The 27395-nt window shown below is 38.1% G+C and overlaps 1 protein-coding gene and 1 long non-coding RNA gene across 2 annotated transcripts; one reads left to right on the forward strand and one right to left on the reverse strand.

The window, feature by feature from the left end:
- The first annotated feature begins 318 nt into the window (after positions 1-318).
- Positions 319-1336, forward strand: LOC135314734 (uncharacterized). Its single transcript, XR_010374209.1, has 3 exons — positions 319-557; positions 660-737; positions 1191-1336. It is a non-coding gene; the product is annotated as an uncharacterized LOC135314734 (long non-coding RNA).
- GABRA6 (gamma-aminobutyric acid type A receptor subunit alpha6) lies at positions 520-24856 on the reverse strand. Its single transcript, XM_064458967.1, has 11 exons — positions 24819-24856; positions 24440-24558; positions 24092-24159; positions 22602-22822; positions 22416-22498; positions 21663-21806; positions 21079-21231; positions 20846-20998; positions 16623-16882; positions 5497-5751; positions 520-571 (listed from the first exon to the last, which is right to left on the reverse strand). Exons 1-11 carry the CDS (start codon positions 24854-24856, stop codon positions 521-523), a joined length of 1545 nt encoding a protein of 514 aa, XP_064315037.1. The 3' UTR covers position 520.
- Between the last annotated feature and the right edge of the window lie 2539 nt (positions 24857-27395).

A 27395-nucleotide genomic window follows, 5' to 3' on the forward strand; every position in this document is an offset into this window, starting at 1 on the left:
TCAGCATTCATCATTCATCTTTTCTGTGACAATGGGATTGCAGTTCCCTTTCACTGGATTTCTTAACATTATTTTGGGTTAATTTCTAGTGCTGCAAATCAGTGCAGCTCCTAACCCTTCAGTGAAACCAGGCTTGGTTACACCAGTTCAGAATCTGGCTTATTTTAGCAAACCTTAGCGTATTTAAAAAAAATAATCCTGTTATTGATGTTTTATATAAATGTAAACATTCAATTATTTATGACAGAATTAGAACAAATGAACATTCTCTTCTTTGACAATTGAACAAAATCATTTCAGAAGAACTTTTACTGTAGAAGCAATGTAAGAAATCTTAAGAAAATATTGTTAGAACCCTCTGCAATGTCTTTTTGATTAGTCCAGAGTTTGTTTCCAGGTGATGTCCAACATAATCATTCCCTGTTTGAAAACTGAGAGCACCTGTGGATAGACAAATCCTTTGAAGTCCCTTCAACCCTACATGGCCTTCAGTGATTTCTCTGAAACCTTGATCCATTCTTCAGTTGGACTGATGGTCATTTCGAAGATGCATTGCAGTAGGTTCAAAAAACTGGAAGAAAAGTTTAGAGAGAAGTTTACACTATGGGTTGTTAATAACTAAGTTAACCAACAAAATCACCTGATTCCTGTCCCTGCAGACTTAAAATAGAACTGCATTACAAGGGAGAATCCTCTTGGAATTTGATGTTCATCACCTGGATCATCAAAGCTCAATTGTAAGTATGTATGTCAACGACTGTTTTCTCCTGAACTTTATTCTTCCTATGTTTAAACTGAATACGCCCTGCAAGCTTTATGAATAACAACATACTGAAGCTAAATACTTTTCAGGTTCTTGTTTCTTTCTCTGTTCTTGTTTCTTCCCGCTTGATATCACTAGCATTTTATCTTCTCCTTCAACCTCTTACGTAACTCTTTTTCTGCCACCGTACTATGTTCTCTCCATCCAAACAATATCCAGGACTCAGCACATTTAGCACATTCGGTGACTGTGCCTTCCTCTGCTCCCAAATAATAAATGCTGGCCTTTGCTTGTTTTTCTGCAGTTTATCATCAAAACTTTAACATCGTGTCCTTCTTTAGTTTGATTCACTATATAATTCTGTGTTTCGTTATATTAAAAACTGTAATACAACATTACATATAAAAATTAAGACATTTTACTTTAGAAAGAAGATGTGTAAGAAGATCCTTAAGAAGATGCGAGAACCGCATATGCATTGTGAATGGTATGGCAAAGGTAGACTAAGCACATATATTCTTCTCATTAAAAGTGCACTCTTTGCAGTCTAAATCAAGAACATTTGAAAATAAACTAAGCATGCAATTCATCTACCAAGTTCACTGTCATAAGTTAGTGTTCAGCTTACAGATTTAGCAAGATTTAAAACCAAAAACAAAGCCAGAAAATGCTGTTTGGCAAAATAAAAGGCTAGAACAACTTTTTCTCATTTGTCAGATAGCTTTGTTCTCCTTTCAAGAACTTCTCTGTCTTATCTAGACAAATGTGTGGTGTTTGTTACTGTATAGAACTTTTTTTGGCTGGCAGGTATTATGGTACTGTACAGAAGAACACGCACCATAAAAACATGCCTGCACCATTTGGCATGTATAAATCATGGGGATGTCATACCTTCAAAACTTCCATCTAAATAAATTATAAAATCACCTTACGTACGGAGAGAGTAAGTCCTCTTAGAGTAACTTTAATGCTTTATTTTTCTCATATTATAAATGGCACGGTGATGTTGCTATAGTTAAGCATCTGTCACATTACAGTTATAAAACCTTTTGAGAGAAAGGGGGTTTTATCATACAAGTATCAGCATTTTCTGTGGTCGAGAAACTGACATCTGTTATTTCCACTGGGGATTCTTCCACGTACATATTTTCAAGTACCCCCTTTTCTACTTTTATGTCGTCCTTTGGTTATATTAGGTTCTAACAACCTGCTGCCTAGCAAAATGCAGGCAGAGAACTATATTAGCTTCATTTCTATACTTTTACCAAAATAACTGTTGTCCTGCAATGCTATTGCTATTTCACAATGCAAACCCGTTTACACTGAAATATCTTTTATGTGTCAGTTGCATGGTGGATGACTGCTACTGAATAAGAATATTTTCCCACTTGTTCCAATGGAGAATGGAACTGTTCATTTAAATAATAAGGCCAGAAAATAATTTTAACCACATCCATGTATAAAAAGCATTCAGCTGAAGCACTTAATTTCAACTTGGAAATTTTTTTTCCTTTTTTTTTTTCATTCAGAGAATGCTGCTAGTTTGCTTAAAAATGTAGCAAAAGATTAATTTTATAATGAAAATTTGCTAGTAAACTTCCTGGTTTGCTGAGCTTGACTTGATTCAGTATACATGGAAGTACAAATACAGAGTTCAGTCTAAGATGCTCTTGCTTTCTGTCCAGTCCTGGCTGCTCTGAAAAATAATATTCAAATGTTTGAAGGCATATATTTTGTTAGAAACACCTTCTTCACTACAGAAACTTCCAAATCCTAAAATTTCTGTGTAATTAACATGCTCTTAGTTTACACATATAGTAAGAGAAAGGGTGATTAACGTGAAGTCCTCCAAAGCAAAAATGATGAAATGGAGGGGGAAGAAATAGGTACTCCAAGGACCACTTTGAAAGGTACTCAGGCCCTGAGGTTCCTGTAAGTATTATCAGATACAATACACACGACGACTTCTTCATTTTGGTAACATATGGCCTATTACTTAAGCCATAAGAAAACCGCTTAGTAGTGCACAGAAGTACTACCAAACAACTTTGGAGAGAGCTCCTCATTTCGTGCAACACTCTGTCATTACATTAACAAGGTTGCTCATTCTAGCTGATGCTCTGAATCCAGAACATGTAGTAAAAAATTGTTCTTGCACTTCCTTCAAAGTCAAAGGAAGAGTCTGGCTGGAAGATAATGATATGAGTTGAAAATTACCTTTGATTCCAGTGCTAATAGCGTGCTTTTACAAACAGATTCATGAAATGCTTCTTGATTTGTTCTATACGCACCATCCAAAGACAGCAGTATCTGTTTGGTTTAGGAAGCTCCACAATGACAGCCTTTGGTGAATGATGTTCTGCACTCCAAACTACACTAATCAAAATCCTAGAAAGTTGCACTACAAGAACCTGTGCACAGGAAATTTGACTATTTCAGTGAACTGATTAGATTTTTTTTCCATTTTGTTTTTTAAACAAAAGCCACATGGATGGAAAGAAGTCACTCAAAAAAGAAAAACTAATATACCCAAAATACTGCATAAAATGCACTTTCTAAATGACATTAAATATCTTAACAGATTAATACTGTACCAATATTTAACCTTTTGAGCTTGAGCCCAGGATTGAGTTGAACTGGCCTTGAAGCATGCTGTGCTTTACTCACCTAAATTTTGTAACTCCTCTGCCTGAATGGAAAGGCTTACATATTTTGAACATATTTTTAAAGCAAAACCAACCCTCGTTTTCCTTGAAAGTAACAAGTGGTAAAGTGATACAAGATATTGCATTAGAAGCCTAGCAATATATATCACAATCATTATTAGTTACAACTGAGTACACCAACAGAAAAATGTAATTTATGAAGAAGAGCTTGATCAACATTTCACATAACCATTTACATTCTTCATAATTCAAACCACCCCAGCTGCCAATACTGTTCTGTTTTCTAAATCGTGCTGCTGGATTTCTGTCATTCTATACAGCTACTACAGAACATAATTTCTGAGTTTGCGAGGACATTTGTAAGCTTGCAAAAGTGCCATTTTAAAAATACTTACAGTCAGCACTACGTCCTGGACTTTAGAAGTATTTTTAAAGCCTAGTTCTAATATAACTATTAATATACAAGGTTCAGTGTAAACATTTCATCACTAGCAAGGGACATGGCAAGCATGTTCCAAATATTTCTAGATCCAAAATGTGAATGGTCGAATGAAATCACTGGAGTTATGGCAAGCTACACAAGCTGAGGAACTGGCTTCTAAACAGAAGCTGTAATGATTATACATGAGCTTTTTTGATACTTCCCTTCTCTGTTGAGATAAGTAATTTGCACACATAGTCAATATTTTAATAGCAGGATCAGTAACTCTGGCACAAATGCTAAATTTAGTGTTGGGCAGATTTTGAGTGGCCAGGAGTTAGCAGCTGTGACCTCTTGAGAGAGACATCTGCAGGAACATTTGTAAGAGATAGTGCCTCCTGCCTTCCTGATTTCATATAAGCTGCTTGGCAGCATGCTCCATCTTTGAGAGACAGCATTTTCCAGATCATACTAGCAGCAAAAATCAGCAAAATTAGAGGCTAGTAGCCTCTGCTTCAAGCAGAGGCAAGATGCCACCAATCAGCTGATCAGCACTGTCTTGTTACTTTGATCTGCAACACCTCTTGGCTGTCCCAGAGATTTCCCTTGGCCTGCTTTACCTCTAATCTAGGAAATAAAGGTACAATCTGCTCACCACTCATACCAGAGTGCCAGCCTCTGTTTTTATTGATGTAGGGACTTTGTGCACTCAGGACTATCTAAATACCATCATTATCTCTCTAGCTGTCCTAGTCCTAAATAAAGCTAAATGTACCAATCATATTGACTGCAATGTACAGTGAGATTCAAAAACTCTATGGCAACGAGGCAAATGAATGTACTTTTTACCAAGGAAATGGCACACCATTAAATGTATTTAGGCAAAAGGGAAAAAATTAGAGAATTAAAGCATTAAAGACATAAAGTTTAATGGCTAATCACTGACTGATTATTCTAGACATGCTCAGTTTGCCGGGCACATATCTCTTCTGGACCTCATGGATATCTAAAGATATCATCACTCTCTGCCTGACTCAAACAAACTTAAGCAAAGAATTTAGCAGCTTAATCTGCTTAAAACAGTTCAGCTGTATGAAGAAATGCGAAAAAATCAGTGCTAAAATGTATAAAAACAGGGACTCTTCACAAACTGTATACTGTAGTTGTCAATCCTTCATGCTACGGATAAATGTTTAGAATAACAAACTTTTTTGGGGAGACTGTTATCTTATTACGTCACTGAGCAAACCTTAGGAGATACTGAAGTTCTTATCGCCTTCACTACATTGCTTCAACAGATAATTCTACCAATCTTTTCTGCAGATAGGAAGATTAAGAAATGGAAGATTTAAGATTAGTTTGTTTTCTGAGAATGGTGTCATACGTTGTCTTACACAATGTGTTCTGCTCAGTGCAATATGGCATAGAGATGACTGTTTGCATTTAGCACCTTCAGATAGCCTTTCTGCTTTGTTCTGAGTGCCGCTACTACTGGAAGCCACAGCCAATTTTTTAGAGAAAGCTATTGTCAGTAACTTCCCTCAGAAAGGACTGATTAACTGGAGTTGCAAGAGTAAATAACAATTAAAATATTATTAGTCAAATGAACATATTATAAACAAGTATTCAGAACTACTACTACTCACTTCCATAGTGTCCTTTGAAAGATAAACGACCCAGTATACCAGGTTGAATCCTGCAAAAGCCACTGGGAAGAGGATCCTAGAATACTGGTCTATTTTACTTGTGCCTCCAATAGGTGGTGGTGGGACTACTGGAGGAACACACACTGGTTGACACTGGGATGCTCTATTTGATGTTATGCTGGCTTCAGGAGACTGATCTGCCTGAGATGTTACGGAGTTTACTCGCTTCTTCAGATTACAGCTGGAGTCAGAATGCTGTGGAAGAAAAAAGAAATAGGAAAAAAAGGGTGAATTTTGGATACAGAGTCCTAGGTTTTGTGATCATTAGGCTTCCCTCCACCTTTTTACTCAACCTTCTGTTTTTATTGCCACTTCTCTGCCTTAGAGCAACATAAGGAAATCACGAAAATAATGCAAAAATACAGAGGTACATTTGTGGCCTAAAGCTCTGCTGTAAAAGCATCAAAAAAATCTATGCTTTCCGTATTTCTAACATGGTAATAAACTGAAGCTACAAGAAGAAAATATGGAGCTAAAAGAAGGTAATGGTGAATCTGTATTGCAATATATTGGTATGACTGAAGTTTATGTAGGTATGAATCATGTTTAAACAAAATAGCACATATGGGCTGGGCTCAAGTGCAGTCTTCACTGTGTGAGCCCATTGATGAGTTTTGGTAAACACTTACTTAACGGAGCCAAGATGCCACACAGTTACTAGTCCCCAAACTAGCTGCTGCTGAAGTAGAAAACTGCTGCACAAAAGGCAGTGGGCTAAATTACAGGTGCTAAAGACGTGAATGTTACATGGTCCTGTAGTTTTTTCTAGGATGACATTTCATTTTCAAATATATATCATGATTCCTGCAGCAGTTTCATGCATACAGCTGAAGACAAATACTCATCTTAACTGTAATGGGAATATTTTTATTTTCACTTATGGTAAAATGAAACCAAATTACTCCTATATTTTGTGCAATATTCATAGCCAGGCCCAATTACTCTTCAGAAAGCTGTATGAAAACTGAAAAATTTAACCAGATCTCAGGAACATTTAGAGTCTACCTCCTAGTTGCCAGGCTGACATGTATATTCATTATGTACACCTGTTCTATTTGTGGCCAAGTTGCCATTTTTTTTACTTTGACAGCAGTAGAAGTAATAGATTTCTTCCTTGCAGAAAAAGCTTAGGAATAGGATCTACTACAGCCTCTAAGCCTGCTTTAATGGATATTGGTTACCCACTTTCACCGTAGTATCAAATGGGAAGAAAACCCAATACAACAGCATATATATCTATTGTAAAATGGAATAGTATCATCTGAATGGTTTTAAGGTAACAAAATTCTGTTAGATTCGCAATTTCCAAAGTCATTCTTTGGGAGTGATTTAGTGACAATCATTCACTTAAATGTAGCCCACTGTCAGCATTTTGGGGATTTATTTTGCAGGATTTCTGTGCGTGGAAACAGATTTTAGTCAATCAGATAAATGGGTCGTTAAAAGGAAAAGAAGCGTTTTCTGAAACACAATGCCTATACTTGTACTTGGGCCACAATTCTAGATAAAAGACTAACCTAACACGCCTGGTATCTCATGGATGACTTAAAATAGAGTTATAGCAGGAATTATCCTTTTAACAGTCAGTGTTACTGCCAGAGAATCAGAACAAGTGATGTTGCTACAACATGATGCCAAGTTCTGCTCATGGATGAATGGACTGGTATCCAACTGAAATTAGGGAGAAATGGATTCTTCACAGCTGATTTTAGTCTAAGTAAAAGGTGGAGAGAACATCAACTCATTTGGAAAAACAAAAAAAGGGGAAAAAAGAGCTTTTTCTGTCTATATCTCTTTTACCCTTTTTCTTCCTCCACAGCCCATCAACACTTCCAACTTGCTATATCCTTCCTTCTTCCACTTTGCCTTCTATACATTAAATGATTAATATAATGTTTTGAATGGATATTAAATGGCATTCATATTCTGGGGCTGTGTCTATCTGGAACGCAGATGTTTGGCTTTGTATTTTCCAGCAACACAGCAAGCAACAGACAGATTTAAATGGAGGATGATCTACAGATGTGTCACAGAAACAGAAAGAGGGTTATCCATGTCCACTTGCACTAATCATAATAATGATAATCCCACTGTATAAACAGACTGACTGACAGACAGAGCCTGGCCTACTGCTTTCATTCAAGTTGCTGTTCTGTTTTGCTTTTATGTCCTGCTTTGAACTGAATTGTAGTAGTAGCCTGCTTTTTGCTTTACTGCAAGATAGTTTGACCTTTTGTGGAGAATGAGTGATTCCTAAAAATATAAGCACTAAGGTGAATCTTAGCCCTTTTATCTGCAATATTCTGTAATAAGGCAGGTCAAATTCTGCTCTGGATCATTCAAGCATGAATCAGGAGTTATTGTACTGAGGTGATGGAGTTAATAGTAGGCAGAAGAGGTGTGGCATATTGTCTGTGGATGATGTTCAGTACTGAACTTATTTAGAATGTAGAGGTAGTAAAATCATTGTGATCATCTGAATAGGCACTTGGAAAAGTGTAATCCTGGTTGTTATTTTATTTATAATATTTATTAAATCTCATTCCTGCATATGGAGGATTGCTATAAAAGGAGGATTACCTCAATGTGATTTAATCTCAAGTTGGAGACAGGAAGATCTGGAGTCAATGTGTATCCTCAGGACCTGGGGAGCACCCTAACTTTATGATGCTCCCACTTTGGGGCCAGTTTAGGCCTGTTTCTGTCAATGGAGTGATATTAATAGCTTCTTGTTACCTAAAATCGCCTATTCCAATATTAAGGAAGGACCAGTGCATTTTACTGTCTCAGTAAAGCCACAGCTTTTTGTTGTGGCTTTCATTTGCTGAGGAGATGGTTTAGTGTTGATATATTAAGAAAGTCCCTGAGTATTTTTTTTTACACTGTCTTTAACACCCTCATGTGCCCATCCAACAAGTAAGGGTCAAGTCTGTTTTATTGTATACCACTACCCAGGATATGGAATTCTAAGTCCAAATTTTTCTCAGATGTGTAATGAAGACGTTTCTCAGTGTGGTAGCTGACTGTAGACAGGACTTGCTGCCCCGGAACCACAACTCATATTTTGCATTGGAATTTACTGCTAAACAGAGAGGAACAGGCAGTGAGAGAAACCATATAGTTTCTTATTACAGTTGAGCTCTGGACAGCAGATACAGTAATTTGTCTACTATATTTGGATTTAACTTTTCCTTTTGACAAAGATTACCTACAATGTCATCATGAAATTTCAGCAAAATGCACAGAGAAAACAGGAATGAATAGCATATTTTGCACAGTTCACACAGCCAATCACTCAGATAGTAAGAACTGTTTTACAAGTAGCAAGAGCAACAAGAAGCCTGGGGCACGGCACACTGTGTCATAATGAAATAATGAATTTTGTTAAGTTGCTGAGTCCTGTCGCAGAGGAGTACTCTTGCACTCATGCGGAATGTTAGTCCCATCAGGCAATTACACTTGTCACTACGTATGACAACCCAGTGACACAGAACAGATGGCAAGATCACTGTTTAATGAGAGAGACCATAAAACTGGACTAGAAAAAGACTGGCATATATATGGGCTAGGAAGGTATAGTCTGGCTTCTGTTAAGCTTTTGCTGCTCAGCTCTCCAATACTCTAGAAAGCTCACAAAGCAGGCTCATCTTGTCTGTAGAGGTGCTGCTCTGTCACAACTCTCATCGATATCACTAGAATTTGCTTATGCTCAGAATATCTCAGGAAACTCTCAGCGAATTACTTGGCTTCCAGATTAAAAAAAAAAAAATACAGCATATATAACCTTGGAGTAAATGGAATTCTCTGTCTGCTTTTTCTGATTTTTATATGGATGCTAACTGTGATTTATGAATGCTCTTTGTTCTTATGTTTCTTTTCCTCAGGAGATTTCTGTAATTCATATTTGTAAAATTCTCCACTGTTGTCTGTTCCTTTGTACTGGAAATACATATTCTCACTATCAATTTAGTTTATGACCTAGGATTTATAAGACTATCTTCTGTATGCACTCAGATACTGGCTAACTTTAAACAAATGGATATCTGTGTGTCCTTACTTATCTCTCTTTTACTTTACTCACTTATGTTTCTTTTTCCTGTGGGCAACACAGTAAAAAGAGGTTTGTGAGAAAATCTATAACAGAAGTTTAGACTAAAAATGTTATTCCTGCTTTTCTTTATAATTTATTGGATTAAGGGTATTGAACTTTGCTGATGTCCCAAAACACACAAAAAAACCCAGAAATAAAAAAACCCTAGGACCAAAACTCAAAGTCTGTACAAGACAAAATACTTAACTAGGTAGGTAGGCAACATTCTTTTTCCCTGCCCATCTCATTAGTAGATGCAGTTTGAGTGAACTCAACCATTCATATCATACACATAAAATCACATGCTAGTGACTTAGCTCCCAAATTGAATTAAGCATAGTTTAGCCCCCTACATTCAACAGCATGATCTGTAAAAACTGCTTAGCTACGGAACAATCCATACAGAGCACCTTGCAGCAGGGAAGTTCACCACATTATGCAAGATCTCCTTTTGGGTGTGCACTAAGGTACCTCAATCCTTACAGTCCTCTGCAGTTAAGTATCCGTCTCGTGCCAGAGATTCATTATAACCTGTAATTTAGATATTTCTTTGCATATCTCATCTGTGGGATCTGATTAAAAAAATATGTACTGCAAACATCTATAAACAGCTTTCTGCATAATTAAAAGCTGAATATAGCTTAGAAGTCATCAATAGTCCTTGCTTAGGCATCTCTTCAGGAATTCTAAGTTTTCTTTCCTAGGCATATTATGAGGAATAACAAGCAAATTCGTTTTCTTCCTGCTTTACCCTAGTAAAAGGGTGAAATGGCTTAGGTTAAATTACTCACTTGGAGCATGGGAAAGCCATGTTCAAATTCTTTCTTAACCTTCAGGGATTGAAATTCACCTCTCAAAATATAGCCTAACCATCAGGTGACAGTGTTTAGGGGGAGAGGCTCTTACCTTATTACTTCAAAGCTGTTTTACTTTGCATGGAAAATCTGAAGAGCCTTTAGCAGCAGAAGGCATTAACTTTGAAAAATATACCATGCCCAGTGTATTAGAATTGCTGTTATATAAAAGAGGTAAGCACTAAGGAGAGGGGAGACTGGAACCCTAATCATTCTCCTTTCAATGCAAAGGTACCGTGGTAGAGTCACATCTATACGTAGCATATCAGAAAAATCATGTAATTAGCACAGAGCCTCTGTCAAAATATGTGTTTATGTTAAACAGATTCAAATGTTCAAAGTCACATTTGGCTCTTAAACTTATCAGTGTCAGTCCAGAACAATCCCTGTATCTACATTTACTTTGCTAAATTTGTGCATCATATAGAAACTACTTCTGTGGGTGTGTAAATTGAGACAGAGTTACACAAACAGCACTAGATTTGTTTGGTTGATTGGTTTTTTTTTTTTTTTTCTATAATTTAACTTACTTAATTTTGTTCTCACTGCCCCCTGCAAAAAAGAAAAAAAAGGTACTGGGATTAAACTTCAAGGTTGAACAAAAATGTCTAAATTCAATTCATCTTGAATTTTTCTATTTTTGTGTATGAGATCAGCTACTTCTAAGTCTTCCTTACTGCCCTGCATTGGCTTTGTCAGTCAGACAAATATTTAACTCAGGCAGAACCAAATAATCAGCATCTACTTTCCTTGTTGGGATGACAAAAAGTCAATATAATTGAAAGTTGTTGTTTGGTTTTAATAGTCTACTTGATAATCTGCAATTATGGAGGAGCAGGAAGGCCGCCCTAATTCGATTGAAAGTGCCATGTTCTCAGTCAAGACTTTAATGCATATAGCTGTGTCTAGGACAATCTCATAAAGGGTTGTTGATGTCCAAATAGAAGTGCTCTCCTTTCAGTGCACAAGGATACGCATTAAACATACTCAATATATTCTGACGTAATTATAGAAAACTAAATCCTCTATACCAGAGACATATGGCTGCTCGGCAGTTGGGCAGGGCTGCTGAAGAGAATGAGAATCCTTCTCTGCCCAAGCCATGTTATTTTGAAACACAGGGACAGGGCTATCTGTACGGAGAAGGAAGCTCCCCAGGCAGTATTTCCTTGTTCTGTGTTGGTTTCTGTTAAAACAACAGGTCTTTATAACATAACTGTAATCAAGCTACCACCCTGTAACAAACTTTTGTCTTTTACGCGTAGTTTCTCACATGGAAAGGACTTCTTTTGACCCATGGTGCGTAATCCCTGACCACCTTGCAGAGCATTACTTCAAATGGTGCACTCCAGACAGTATTACCAATTCCCTTTCCCCTGCAACTTCCAGTATTGGGATATTCCTGGATAAAGGGAGCCATAATGATTAAACAACAAGACTGATGTAGAAAATACACATTTGAAACGGCTTAAAAAGCTAAATGCCATAATGTTTTATATATATGTGTGTATATATATATAACACGTCTGGTTTTGACATGCTAGAACAAGCTTGGTCACTATAAGAATAAAAACAGGTTTCTGTCAGGGTCCAGATGACTACTCAGCTTGTTGCCATCATATTTTGGAGCAGAACACCCATAGTTTTGTATTCCACACTGGGATTGCCTGCAGCTGACAAAAAAAGCAAGCCAACTTCTGCTCTCAGTTAACTGACGTAAATAAAGTCGCTTTCCCAGAACCAGAACAGGCGTGCTGGGCTGCCACCAGTTAACTGAGCACGTCGTCGGGCCATTGTCTCTCTTACTGAAACCAGTGTAGTCCAATGACTTGAGCAGATTTTCTTCTACTTTCATTAGTACAGTAGAGCAGAATTTGATCTTCTGCCATCTTTCTTTTCTTAGTGTACAGGGATTTTGGCTACAATATAAAAACCTGTGAGAAAATGTTTTGTTCATTTGAAAAAAGCAAGATTTTAAATAAAACTCACTAGACTGAAGGGGGAAGGAGGCTTTTTGATAGTATTTTGAAAGGTTTTTTATTTTTATTGTTCAGGAAACATAGTTATTTTGGAATGAAAAAAAAACCCTGAATAAATTCTGTAAATACATTTATCGTGATGAGTTTAGGCCCTCACTCAAGCAGTAAAAGCTTCTAATTGGCTGCTTTATAACTCTCTTGAATTTTCATTTCTACCAATCCTGTCTCCCTGGGCTTTTCTTAGCCAAAGCAGGAGAACGGGTTTCCTGTCATACAGAAAATCCTAGTTCAGACAGCCCAAGGCTATTCCCACCACAATGTTCTTTAGCCACTCTTCAGGCCATTTAAGATAACAGATTATTAAACACATATAGTCTATGTTGTTACTGTTAATGTTGCTACTGGTAGCAGAGTTCCATTGGTAGTTGTATAGCCATGAAAATTTTCAAGTAAGTACATCTCACTTTTTCACTTTTATTTTTACAAATGGACTCCCCAAAACTAAGTAAACCTTTACAATCTTCAGAAATTTTCTCAATGTAGAAATACCATCTGACTTCTATAAATGTAGAAGACAGTATGCATTTTTGACACACTGTTCACTACTCTTCATCCTATACCTGCCCTTTCATATAGCTAAAATTCTGACAACTTTCATACACTTAAAAATTACAACTAAAAATTTTAGCATTATAAGTGGATGAAAAACTTTCCTATCTTATCTAAAAGAGCAAAAAGAAATAAAACAAAAATCACAGGTTAGAGAAGACAAGTTACCAAAGCCCAGGGTATGAAAGAAGGGAAAGATTTTAATTACTTTTTATTAAATCAAATAAAGTAGATGGTTAAAAACCATTTTAATGTATAAGAAAAAGATTCTAATAGATTTTTTTTTTCCTAGTGAATTAGAAAACAACATATTAAGAAAAGAGGGAGAATAAATGGGGAGAAAAGGCAAAAAGAAGAGCAGGAGAGGTAAGATAAATTATGCAAGGGGTAAAGAATAAGAACTGGACATTGTAGCAACCAAAAAAAAGAAAAATCGTGAAGGAAAAGTTATTAAATAATTTAGAGGCAAATAAATGGAACCAGCTGGGGAGTATGGGGCAAGAAAAGGGTAACCAGGACCTCAGAAACAGATCCTAAATCTACAGTAAGAAAGAAACTGAGTATTATGGTATGTGCCTTATTTAAACATAACTGCCTTAAGACCAGTAATGTAACTCTAGAAGTACAAAGCTAAGCAGAGGATGATAATCCTGAGGAAATGGTCAAATACTCATGCAATTTTCCTGTGCTAACTACACTGTTAGAATTTAAATTACCTAGTTCAGGTCTGTTTCAGCTGAAATTATATCACTGACTGCAGTATATCCATCTCTGTGAGAACATACAAAGGTTCTTTCCCCCTTACCTTCAACACACAAAAAAAAAGAAAAAAAGAAAGGAAAAGGGAAAAAAAAGCTGCTTAAAATTTGTTATCCTGTAATGACTCCTTTTTCCCAGCATGTTTTTCTGTCATGGGACACTTTAAATCCCATCATTATTTCTTCTAGAAGCCAGTCTGACTACATTGTGTCTCCTTCAATTGAAAGTACCCCTCATATTTATGATCTCAGTGATTTTCCTTTTTGTGTTACAGCAGAGGTGGGTTCTCATAGACAACTGGTCCTGTGAGAAAAAAGTGGTGGACTTCCAGGGTTTGAAAACTACTGTTTTGGATAATACGAGCTTTGAGCAAGATCAAGACTATAGAATTTTGTGGACACTGTGAGCTGTATTAGAGACTGAGTTTACCTTGGGACCTTGATGTTATGGAGTTTACTAGTCTTCTAAATGCATCTGTTGTTAGCTAGTTATTAGTAAATTTCTTGAGGAAATGGTTTCAGTGTGCTTCCTAGATGTTTATTTTATTCCTAGATGCTTATTTTTTGGTTTGGTTTTTTTTTTTTTTTTTTTTTTTTTTTTTACCTGGAAAAGCTAACAAGTAAATATTTACAAAATGAGGAAGGTGTGTCTTCAGTTTGGATCTGTGCTTGTTTGTGGCTGAAGCCCCCAACAGGAAACTCAAAGTCTTTCAATTTCTTTTATTAATTTGTTCAGCAGCAATTCTGTAGCTTGTGCTTAGCTTGGTCTGCAATGATACGAAGACCACGTAAACATCACCCACAAGTGCTAGAGGAGCCACAGTCATCAAGCATATGTTCAAGTGTATCCGGGCTTATGCAGAGGGCTATTTATTGAAACAGTTGTCTTCTGGAGACTGGGGGGGAGGGGCACAGGAGGGGCACGGCAGCGGCTTTGTAGCATCTGCTGTGAATTCACCAGCAGTAGCACGTGCAAAGCAGGCCAAACCGCTTTCATATCAGTCCGCAGGGACTTCAATTAAGTAAAAGTAGCTTCTGTGCACCCCAGCCTTCTTGGAAACCTCACTATGATTAACTCGAATACAGAAGTGTGTGTAGGAAAGATCCCAGCTGTTGGTCCTCCTCATTATGTAGCAGCTATCAATATTTTCCTCATGCTACATAAAGCCGAGTGATTTCTTTGGCTTTATTTTCTGATAGCTTGCCCTCAAAAAAAAGTCAATAAAAGAACAAAAATGGAGCTTTAGTATGTTTAACAGTATTTTTCTTATTTTATACCTTTTTATTGTTGCAATGTTCTGCTCATTTATATATTATATATTAGTATATAATAGATATTGGGGAGAGGGTATGTCCTAAATATTGGCAAATATATATTCTCTTTTCCTCTCATTGTTTTTGAAAGCTTTAAATATAATTATAAAAGTCTACCAGTTAAAATAAAGGTAGATATAAACATTGCAAATATTGCCAAAACTAAATCAGCCTTTCTGCTGTGACTTTAAATTAAAATCAGTGCAAGATTCTGTGAACGTTTGCTTTCAAGCTTCTTTTAAATTTTTTGGACTTTCTTTTGTATTTTCTTTATATAACTGGTTTAAAAAACAAATGAAAAAGCTAGAATGTATAAAGATTTTCTTCTTTTTGCATTAATATATTTAGTGAAAATAAAATGCCTTTATTTTATTGTATCTTGCAACGTCTTCCATTTTTTTCAATATTAAAAGAATTGTAAGCACAATACAATATGGCTTAGAAGCACAGTGCTTCCCAGGTGAAGTGAAGAACATTTGTTGATTAGCTCCAGTGAGGACCAGTGGCAAGATGCTGTGGAGCTTTGGTTTCACTGTTGCACGGAACTTATAAATTATGAATTTAACAGTTTGAATTTACCTACATGTTATAACTTTCACCGCTGTTTATAAGCAAATGTGGAAAAATTACTATATGGTGGGTAACATGTTGCCATGATATTCAATAGCGCTTAGATTGACTTTCTTATTCAACCACAGACTTAAAGGCTTTGCAGGACATTCAAATTCTGCTATTCCTCTCAAAAAGGGAAATGTGGCGGTAGTAAAACTGATTTTGAAAACAGGAGGGCCAGACTGATAAATATATTAACATATGTTATGAGACAGCATTAATTACTTAGCCCAAGATGTAAGGAATAACATTGACAAGCAATACTGACATACTTTTTTTGATACTAGAAAGCTTTCCTGTCTTTTGCATGTAGTAAAATCTATCCTTAATCTTTACATTTATGTTTTCCCCCAGGCTTCCACCAACACAGATTTTTATGGAAGTAACAGATGCCAAGTTTACATAAAGGCTAATTCCTCTTCTTCCAGATGACCCACTTATGGTGTGTACCAGTGTACTACAGTGATCCCATAATCATCTGGCCAATGCACATGTTCACTCCATTGTACAGCGCCCTACAAATTCTGCAGGCTTACTGAGAGAACCACAGCTGCCTGACCACACTGCCTACAGCACTGCTCAAGAGAAGTATTATGGGTAACAGTCTAATGGTTTTCCTTAAATATCTTACCAAATAAACATCTCTCTAGTAAATCATATCTCAAATTTAAATAAACCGTATGAATAAAGTCTTTTCATTTTCTAAAATAAGAAAAATGTCTTTGATAAATAGGCATGCTCTTGTTACATAATCTGTTTCAGGTTAAGATCACTTTAATATTGTTTTGCATTCACTGCTTCAGCTGCCTCTTCCTATATGATGCTTATTATCAGAAAAGCAAGCAATTACCGAGACAATCTCGTCCTCTGCCGGTACAGTTGCTGCTGATAGTGCTGCTGCCAGTGCTGCTGCCCTGGCTGCCTTCCTCATTGCTCTCTGAGTCTGAAGATTGGTAAAGTAGTTGACAGCTGCAAACTCAATAAGTGCAGAGAAGACAAAGGCAAAGCACACAGCTATGAACCAATCCATGGCAGTAGCATAGGAGACCTTGGGCAAAGAATGGCGTGCGCTGATGCTTAAAGTGGTCATTGTTAGAACCGTAGTGATTCCTTGAAAATAAAAGAAAATGGGGCATTAGAATTCTGCTTCAACCCTGCTACTCAGATATGTTAAAAAAACCCACCCAGCTCCTCTTTGGTCTTAGCTGTCATCCTACATACCAGCTAACTAACAAGACCGCTATGCATTTTGGTTCTTAAATAATTCATGTATACTGGCTTCAGCATCTAAAAGCTCTAAACAAACTTCCTTAATACACTGAGCAGACTGAAAGTCAAGATAACTACATACTACATGGTGCAGCTCCTTAGAATTGTGATAAACAGAGGTACAACAAAATTCAGGCACAATCTATGAAAGACACTTTACTTGAGGGGTTAGTAAGTGGAATGTTTGGCGGATATCTAGATTAACATACTGTCATTTCCCAACAGTGATCCTCTTCTCCTGTTGTTGTTGCACAGGACACATCATGGTTTACAGAACCCTCGCTGAATCAACTGAATTCTGCATTAAAATCAGTGGTAGGCTATGATCCAAATATTTCTAGTAATAAGAGTTTGGCCCTCTGTGCAGTTGTCTTTAATCACTGGATACATTCTTTAAGATTCATTAACAGTATCTTGATTTGAAAGAGACCATAGTTACAAATATGGAAGGATAGAAAAGCTCCTGCTCTGGAGCCGCTTATCTATTTTCACACAACAAATCTGATCATGCAGCTCACAGGCCCCATAGTCTTCTTCACGTGAGCTGATTAATTTATTCCTTCGTGTACAGCATTAATAATATAGGAAATACACTTACTTCCCACTGCTGCCTGATGCAAGCAAAAAGTGTGAGAGCAGACTAATTCATTAACATGTGAGCCTCTGTGACTCATGTTTACTTATAATTATGCCTGCTAGAATGTGAAAACTGCAGGTATTTAAAGACAGCAAGGTGGAGAATACCCCTCTTCTACTCTTTTCTGCAGTTGGGAAAGGGGAGGTGGGAAAGTAAAAGATGTTATAATGTCATGTTGTGGTGATGATTCAATATGCTATGAATGATGCTCAGTGGAAAGGATGCAGTGTCATTGCATACTGCAGCATCAAGGCAGGGTGACTTGGTTATTTTCAGAGGGGTTTTTTGCAACTCTTTCACATGACGCAGCTTGCCAGCTGTCTGAGGTTAACTATGTCCCAATGTCATTAGTTAACACGTTTTGATGAAATGCAAATAGGAGGTGGTATAAAAATATGCAGGAGCTCTACTTTTCCTAAATCTGCCAGACTCATTTTATAATATGAATACAAGTATGCTGAGACGTATTTCAATTTCAAAGGTCCAGAATGAACTTTTCAATATGATGTGTGATTAGATTAGAATCTGTCCATGTGCTAGTTAGTAATAAAAATGATACATTCTGTGTCTGAACAAAAACTCACTGCAGCAGGAATTTAAACTTAGGAATAGGACTCCTTCTCTATTACAGATACAGATAAGACTTCTCTCAATGTGGCATGAATATTGATGAAATGCTTTGCACTGTGGAAAACTACTTTATCAAAGTGAATACCAAATTACAGTTGGTAAACAGTGCAACTGGTGGTTGTTTACCCTTGTCTTTCCACTTTGAAGACTTCTTGATAAGTTTTGAAGTATCTGTTACATAATGCAAATACTGAAATATGATATCTTTTCTTACTAAAAATGAAACAACAAAAAAACCCCAAACACCTTTACCTATCTGAGACTTTATTATAAATAAAGTGTAATGATTAGGTATTAATTTAAAATTCCCAGGATAACCTGCTAGGAAGGTAGAAGTTGACTAGGGTCTTTCTGCAGAAAACCAGATGAACTTTTTGCCGGGACTAAAAAAGATTAGATAAAGGCACATGAAAATGCAAAATAATAGCCGTTGCTATATGGATTCAGACCATACCTAAAATTAGGCCTCTAATAACCATGTTTCCTATTCTAAGTAATTTCTGATAATGCCATGCTTCATAAAACTTCACACATATATACATATATAAGTATATGCATAGCTACGTACAGAGCTCCACATAAAATAAGGAATTTCATCCTAGCAATCTGCTGTTGTTTCCAATGACACAGTTTTAAAGAACACAAGAATGCCTCTTCAAGAATTTCTGTCTCCCATTTTTCACTTGCAGGTCTGTAAAGAGCAGGTGCTTATGACCATTAATTTGTTTGTGCAAAATGTTCAGAATATTTATTGTAATATCACCTGCAGAGGATAACTGGCGTCCATTTTGGAGGTAAACAGAGTTGCTAGATGAATCTGTTCTGAGAAGCTGGTTTGGGCACACTATTGTGATTCTGCTACTACTAATTTCTCTTCTCTCAAATTTATAGTTTAGGAACTTAGAAGTAAAACTGAAAATCTATAATTCCAGTATTTGCAGTATGATGCAGAAAGGAGACTTACTTCTCCATTTGAAACCTTTTCTTTTTTTACTGGGGCATGAAAGTCTCTTTTGTCATAAGGAATTTACCCTCCTTTCCTTAGATGAAGGTATTTAGAATCCCTGGGATTTTGAATTAGTAAGGACTATAAAGTCAGCCTGTGCCTGGAAGAAACAAGAATGGAAGGGTGCCAATGTGACTAATTTCCCACAATCTGAGAAAGGTGTCTATTTTACTATTTTCTTAAAATATTTTCTGTTTCTAATTTTGTATTTACATAACTTACATTTCTAATTTTGTGTAACATCTGGGAGTGGTTATTCCAGGGTTTGGGGTCTTTTTGTAATTATTACTGAATCAGCTAAAGACTAATTTACACATTACTTCAAGCATCTAGAATTGACTTCCACTGCCCACTAGGTAGCAAATACATTTTACTCAAAATGTGGAGGATGTAACTGTATAGTCCAGAGCAGCAATATAAAGCCAGATCAGGTAACATTATATTTGGTGTACAAACCTCCTATATACATGTTATGCTTCAGTTGCAATAAACAGCCTGGAAAACCTATTGCCCAAAATTTAATATTTTTAAGCACATACAGAAATCCCAATTGTCAGAAAATAATACTTGTAAGTGCTTAACAATGGCAAACTGCATCCCAGCTCCCAATGGGGATTTCAAGAACAAAAGCATTGACCTTCCTTCAGAGACACCTGGGGAAGTTGTGTTTGCTTAGAATTCCTAAAAGTTTGCAATGCTTATATGCATACCATTCCATGGAGGTAGGAAATGCCAGTTGACTGAAATCAAATCATTCAAATCCTGTAGCTTGCTAACTACAGTTATAGACTAATTGTGAATTATGAAACTTGCATCACTTATGCTTAGGGAACATATAGCTGCCTTTGTGTTACTGAAGACAAGTCTCACAAAGGGAATGCTTCTGTATAGAAGGACTGGGTTAAGAGAAAATAGGGTTGCAAAAGGTGTCTGTATGCGTAGTGGACGCATGAAGTTTTTCACAAGTTTTATTATTTTTGCTTAGTATTCATAAGATTGTTTGTCTAGAAACAAGAATTCACTCAATGAAAGCCTACCCCTTAACAATGAGTGCAGTTTCAGAGCCTATCAATACTGAAGTAGGGGTGCCTGTCAAATGGACTAGCAATGCAGAAACTGAGGGCTGGATGAGGCACCTTAGAGCAGATGAGATTAAGTCCATCCCATGTGATTTTTTTTTTAAATCTTTAACTCAGATTGGCTTCACAAGAAAATAAATCAATAGAAAAATTCATCTTTAAAAAACTGAGAGGTTGACATTTACCCTGAAATTGTCCCTTCCTGCATATGAAGAAATATTGAGGGGAAGAAAACCATCACAAACAAGTCTGGCTAACCAAACATTCTGAGTGAAGAATTTTGACCCTTGTGGGCAGATTGAATATTATTTGGTTTAATTTTAGTGTTTACTTATGTTCGCTGAAACCTACTAGCTGTCATTTCCAATCCCAACTGGATTACAGCAGCTGTTTAGTACAGTGGATTCAATACACTGAACGAAGTGAATAATAAAAGAACAAAACACGAATACCAGCCACGGTTCTTGCTGGAACAGATTCTTTGTTGATCCAAAACACTACTTGAGACAGGACTACAGTCATGATGCATGGAATGTATGTCTGAATGACATAGTAGCCTATTTTCCTTTGAAGATGGAAATAAAGCAGCTGAAGTGAATATTCGCCTAAAACAAACAAGCAATGAAAGTAATGAATGAATGGTATATGTGATGCTGAGCTGTTCAAAGACCTTAATGCAGCATACCAAAAACTGTTCTGGCTGGAACAGACTCCTTGTTAATCCAGAAAGACACCTGAGAAAGAATGACTGTCATAATGCATGGAGTATATATCTGTATCATGAAGTAGCCCATCTTCCTTTGCAAGTGGAAATAAACTGTCATGATTACATATTCATCTGTTAAGAAACAAGTATGTCAGCATTATTTTGGCAACATATGAGTAAACATTATTGGCTTAAACCCAACATATTACATTCTGAGGAAAGCACTTACAGGCCTCCTAGTGCATAATAGAAATAAGCTGATTTAAAAAAAGTAAAGTGACCTTATGGAAACAGAGGAGAACAATATTCGGTTTATGTTTTGTTTTTACTGGGGCGGGGAGGCAGGGGGAATCCTTAAGAATTGCATAGAAAATTGTATGCTTAACAGGGCTGTATTGAAAAGCTGTCTTTTAAGGGACAATGATTAGATTCCTTCCAAGGATTTTAATTTTTTTAATGGCAAAATATAATTAAAATAATTCAGTTCTATATTAAAAAACCCTGTACTTTATTTTCAAGATGCGTTTTATAATGTCAATAGTTCCCACATGGCTACATCTTACCTGTATTCGATTTAATTGTTTCACTAGATACAGTTTGTCCTATGAGGTCATACTGGAGGAGACCGGAAGACTCCTGTGGTACTTCTACTGAATGCAGGGGTCCTTTTTTCCATGTATAAATTATTTCACTTTTTGGATAAGCATCTGAGTTAGAGGGAAAAAAATACTATTATTATGTAATTTATAAGCTGTTGAAAAAATAAGTAGCATGATCACTGTTATGGCTCAAATGGCCATAGAAATGTGCATCCTGCTCCAGCAAGTTCCTAACCTCATTATTGACAAAACACAAAAAAATCAACAATAAAAGAATGGTTGAGGTGGGACCTGATAGGCACTAGCTTTTGTTTTGTAATTTGCTATAATGCACATACATTGATTACCACATATCAACTAAATATTTTCAAAATTTATTACCAAAGATTGACTAAATATTTGCAAAACTAGAAGTAATATAGTAAATGTACCACAGCTTTTATGACTCACTGAAGGACCCACTTTGACTACTAGATATGTAAGAATAATAAACAATAAAATATGCTTCAACAGCCACCCTTCAGTGACTAAATCTATGTGCTTAGGAATGGTCTGAGTCTTAGAGAAAAAAAGTAAGATTCTAGTATTAAAATAAAAGTAATAAGAAGTTTCAGCTATGTCATTAAGTAATGTCCTAGGATCTCACTCCTGATCTTCTCACATACATGTAGACCAAATGTATTACTATAAAAAACTGAAAGTTACAGAAAAACTTACAGCTTCCAAACTTCAATGGACAAGCATGTCCATCCATAGGGAAGTTCACCAGCCGCATAGGACAATCAGCATTAATGGTTAGTCTAGAATACATTATAGTAGATGACAGTGAAAAAATATGGTACACTGGAACACTGCTGAAAGAATCAAAAATAAAGGTCAACCAAAAGCAGAATAGGCTCTCACCTCATTGTGTAAAGAATAGTTCCATTCTGCATAATTCTGAAAAGTTTGTTTGGAGTTGTCATATTATGAGCAATTGATTTTTTTCCATTTCTAAAAAATGTGTCTGGTGTCCAAATTTTACTGACCATTAAATTGTTCAATCGCAAAATTTCAGTTGGTCCACTAAACTTCAACCTCTCATCAGTCCATGTCTGCCGAAAGAAGACATCCATTGTGTATTCCTATAGAAAATGAATAGGTGGTTGACTTCTGTGTGGGTGCAGCAGTCCCAAGTTGCTGTTTACAGTACAATGAGTAACTCCATGAAAGTACCTAACGCACATGTCAATGGAATTGCATTTACTGCTTAAACACTTAATCCTATTACCACTAAGTAGTTTCTAAAAAAAAAAAAAAAGTCTATAAAAATATCCTATTTTGTTATTATTTAAATAATAGTTACAAATTCATCAGTGAACAGATAATTTTATAGGAATAAGGAAAGAAAACCTCATTGTCCTCTTATCTCAGAGATAATAATTTAATTCAAAGTGACCGAGGTCTAAGGAAACACAGATGTCTAATTTAGTAACCTTTCAAAGTGCAAAAAACAAACTATCAGTGCTGAAGTGCCAGGAACAAAAAGGCATGCTCAGTGCCTTTTCCGCTGCTTGCTTTGGATATTCACAAAGAAAGGCCTGATGCGAGTGAGTCATGTCACAGTAGAATGATGGTGTCAAGTTAATATTGATCAAAGTTATTTTTCTCAAGGATTCTTAGTCTCACAAGCCTTCAGAAAGGAGTTCTCTATGGAAGTTGCTTAGGAAATGGAACTAAACCTTGACCATATGCAAATGTGTAAGAAGGCAAAGCTATGCCTTCTCTTAGATTGACTGATGAAGAGGTGGAGAAACTTTTGGTTGTATCTTGGGACCCCACAGTTCTTCATCTGCAAACTGTACTGCAGGCTCAGGCAAGCAGGTATGGCAGGAAGCATACAGGGGTGAAAATAGCCACCAAAGTCACTTTCCAGAATGAGAATGGCAATACCATCCTCACTCTGATGGCTTAATATTTTCCTGGGGCTGCTGCTGTAATTAATTGAGTTCACCCAAGTCTGCAGCTACCTGAACTTGGGGGCACCCAGTTTGATAAGTGACAGCTGTCTCAGAAATAGCACCACTCCCCTGCAGCTGCTCAAAAGGATACCTCCTACTAGGCAGCCTTCCTGCCAGCCTACTTTGGGGCCACAGATGTTTACAATCTTCTTAACAAGGTTAAAGAGGCATCTTTAACCTCTCATCCATGCCCTCAGGTGAGGCCAGCTTTGGGCCACCTTGCATGGCTCTGCTGGGGAAATAGCTGTATGCAGCTCCAGCCAAAATGCTCCACTGGGCCCTAGAGATTGTCAAAAAGATTAAACCTCGTAATCTGCTTTAATGACGGTCAACTCAGATGCCACCCTAATGAATCCCGGGAAAGGAGAGTAGGGGCGGCAAGCGGGGCCTTACCATCTCCACGTCGGACACCGGCCCAAAGCTGGTCACGTAGATGTCCGTTTTGACTTCTGTCACGGCGCCTGCGGGACACGGAGACGGGCTGGGGGCCGAGCGAGCTCAGGGCCGGCGGGGCCCGCGGGGCGGCGGGGCGTGCTCAGGGCCGGGGCTGCCCCGCAGGAGCCGGCGGGGCAGGGGGAACCTCTCCTACTCCTCCGCCTCCCTCCTACCGGGTCCAGGACGGGACCCTCCTCTCTGCGCCCGGGGACACGCCGGGGGGGGGGGGCGGGGAGCTCCCGCTCGCCCTCCCCCACCGAGCCGAGCGCTCCCCGGCTCCCCAAGGGGACGGGAGTTTCCCTCTACCTCCAACGCCCGGTCGGAGCCTGTTGTCGTAGCCGTCCAACAGCTTGTCGAGGATGCGAGTGATGTTTTCCGAGTAGGGGTCCGCCCCGTCGCCCTGGGCCCCCAGCGCCTTCTCTACGCTGCGAGGAGAGACCAGTCCCGCCGTCAGTCCCCTCAACCGTCCCGCCGGACGCCAGTCCCCTCGCCTCAGCCCTCCCGCCGTCCTCTCGTCCCCTCACCTGAGCCGTCCCGCCGGACCCCCGCCCCTCGCCTCCGCACTCTCGCCAAACTGGCGCCTGTCGACGAACCGGCCCGCAGGGGAGAAGAGAGGAGGGCAGAGGGCCCGGCTTCCCTCGCCTTCTCCTCCGGGCTGGGGGGTGAGGAGGGAGAGCCCGCTCACCTCACGGCGACGCAGACCCAGACGATGAGCAGAGCCATGCCTCAGGTGTGTGCGAGGACGCTCAGGTGCCCTCAGACCCGTCAGCTGCAGCGAGTGCCGGTGCTCATCCTTCCTTCCCCTCCGGCCTGGGGCTCCGCCGGGTGAGGCTACCGGGGGGCCCGGGGGGCTCGCCGCCCTCCCCGGCCGCCCGTGGCCCTCCGCGTCCTCCGGGCTCGCCGCCGCCGTTCAGCCTCGTCTGACCGTTCCAGTGGGGGAATTAGCGTTTGAAGGGACGGTGCGCGGTCGGAGAGCAGTGACAATAATCGAATAAGGCATTAGGGGAGATTAAACGGAAGAAATCCACTGCTAGTTTTGGCATGGAATTAGCAGGGACCCGTTAGGAAATCTGGAAAAGCGCTGGCATCTTGCTGATAGAGATTATGTCAGAAATGGCCTCAGCTTTTATTATGTTTATGGTTCAAAGGGAGATTATTATGCAGCTTCTGCATCATTAGAACTTTGGGGGGAAAAAAAAACAAAACCAAACAAAAACCCCAAAAAACCTGCAACACCCCAAACCATAAAGTTTCCAATTTAGTAGGTTTCTTGACCTTTCTCAACAGATTTCCTTATGATAAGTTCTTCAGAACTGGACAGAGGGCTTGAATACCTAAACATATTAATATATGAACATTGAGCAGTGAAAACTGGTTCTGGTTCAGGATTTTTGATTTTTTGTTTGTTTGTTTGTTTGTTTTTTAATACTAAGCTGTTTGAGGGCCACATACACAGATTTCACTCTGTCTTTAAACCAGGGCATTACTAGATCTTTTCTTAGAATTGGAGGTCCTTACTTTTAAACCACTGGCCTTCTCTTTCATCACTAATTTTGTCCTGATAAGTACTGACTGGATCATTACTGTCCCCTCCTTCAGTAAGCGTGTTAATGTAGTCAGCCCTAAAGGAAAATAAGTTCAGGCTGCTCCAGCTTTTTCTGTGATCATATATCACTTCTTATAAAGCTGATGAATGATGTAGCACCTATGCCATTTAGCTACACTGTAAACAAAGAAATTGGGTCAATTTTATTTCCTTATGGTGATACAGAGGAACGGATAACTAGACCAAAGTAAATTAATTGTTTTCATAAAATTTTGTTGCATAAACCACATTAATGACTTCTAAGCATGTATATTTAATTATCAAGCAATGGAAAGTATTTGCATGAGACCCGTGTATTTAATCAGCAGTAAGATTAGATGAAGAACAACACTGGGGTTCTGTGCTCAAGTTTTGTGTTTAAGAGAGACTGTGATGCTGTAAGACCAAGAAAATAGAAGAAGCGATTAAAAATATAGGATATCCTCTGTCACTGAGTCCCTTTCCCTGTTGTCATGGGCAGTAGTGATGTGTAATCCATGTAGGTGGACTGGTTGCATGCAGCCAGAGCTCCAGCTCTGCCTCTGAACAATTGTGAACCCAAATTCCTGAGATGCTCTGGTGCTCTATGGATACACCAAAGCTGTGATATCTGAATTCATCATGAACTAGTGTAGCTCAGTATTTTTGTTGATACTTGGAACCATTTATCTGCATGCATTTATTCACAGACAATAGCACTACCTCTATGAAAAATCAGAGGCTTGTATGAACTCTAGGTAGAAAAGGGAAATCAGCAAATCAGAACCTTCTGGGGGTTACATTCTTCTAGCTGGTCTTCATTTAAAACCTACCAGTTTGAAATTTCACCCCATTTTTGAAATACAATTATCTTACTGACATGCTTGAGGCTTTTGTGTGCCTCAGTCTTCTCAGAACATTGAAACTGCATTTAGCATATATGCTAAATGTAGCACCACTAATACAATATACACATATGCTAAAATAGCACTACTAATATCCATTTTTGCAAATATGCTTCCACTAGTATTAAATATGTAAACACATTTTAAATTATTTTTTTTTCTTTTTCTGGCTCCTTTGGATCACTTTACTGCTAAAGATCTATGCTCCGTGGCTTACCTTACATCTCCTTTCAGAATAACGTCCTTTTCCTTTTTGAATGAAAGGAAGAAGAAATCTTGGCAAAATGGTAGCAGGTGTATTCTAATGTCATTCACAAAATGTGCAAGAGGAACAAACTTTTTAAAATTAAGCCCATGCCTTGTACAGTCAGCATCCCCCAGCTTAATTGCACAGATCCAATCTGTCGTCTTTTAAAAAGTTCATTTTAGTAGCTTCTTTTAATAAGCATCTCCTGGACATTAAAAGCCCAGTGCCCAGCAACCACTCCTTATTTCCTTTACTTCACTTTGTCTTGTGAATTAGACAAAAACTCATTTTTTGTTAAATGTGTAACTTAAAACTGTCTTTTGTTTAACAGCACCCTGTTCCAGATTAGACTCCTATTGTGTAAAAGACTGTCTCATTCACTAAGAGTAGACTAGGGTGTGAGTCAGAGAAATGGAATATATGGGGGTTTTCCCCCTGGAAACTGGGGGGGATTAATACATTTACTTTTTGGACCAGGCTAGACCTACAGCACAGCAGCTGTTCTGGGACATCTGTGCTGGTCTTACTAGGTAACTATGTAAGCAT

Source organism: Phalacrocorax carbo, chromosome 8 (genome assembly GCF_963921805.1).
Source record: "Phalacrocorax carbo chromosome 8, bPhaCar2.1, whole genome shotgun sequence".
NCBI classification, from domain to species: domain Eukaryota; kingdom Metazoa; phylum Chordata; class Aves; order Suliformes; family Phalacrocoracidae; genus Phalacrocorax; species Phalacrocorax carbo.

Excerpts from the sequence above, each read along its gene's own strand:
- GABRA6 (XM_064458967.1), bottom strand. The coding sequence starts at position 24,856 with ATGGCTCTGCTCATCGTCTGGGTCTGCGTCGCCGTGAG. Across the intron at positions 22,499-22,601 it reads ACTATTCTTTACACAATGAG|ACTAACCATTAATGCTGATT; the intron begins GTGAGAGCCTAT and ends AATGTATTCTAG. Across the intron at positions 21,807-22,415 it reads TCCATTGAAGTTTGGAAGCT|ATGCTTATCCAAAAAGTGAA; the intron begins GTAAGTTTTTCT and ends CCTCTAACTCAG.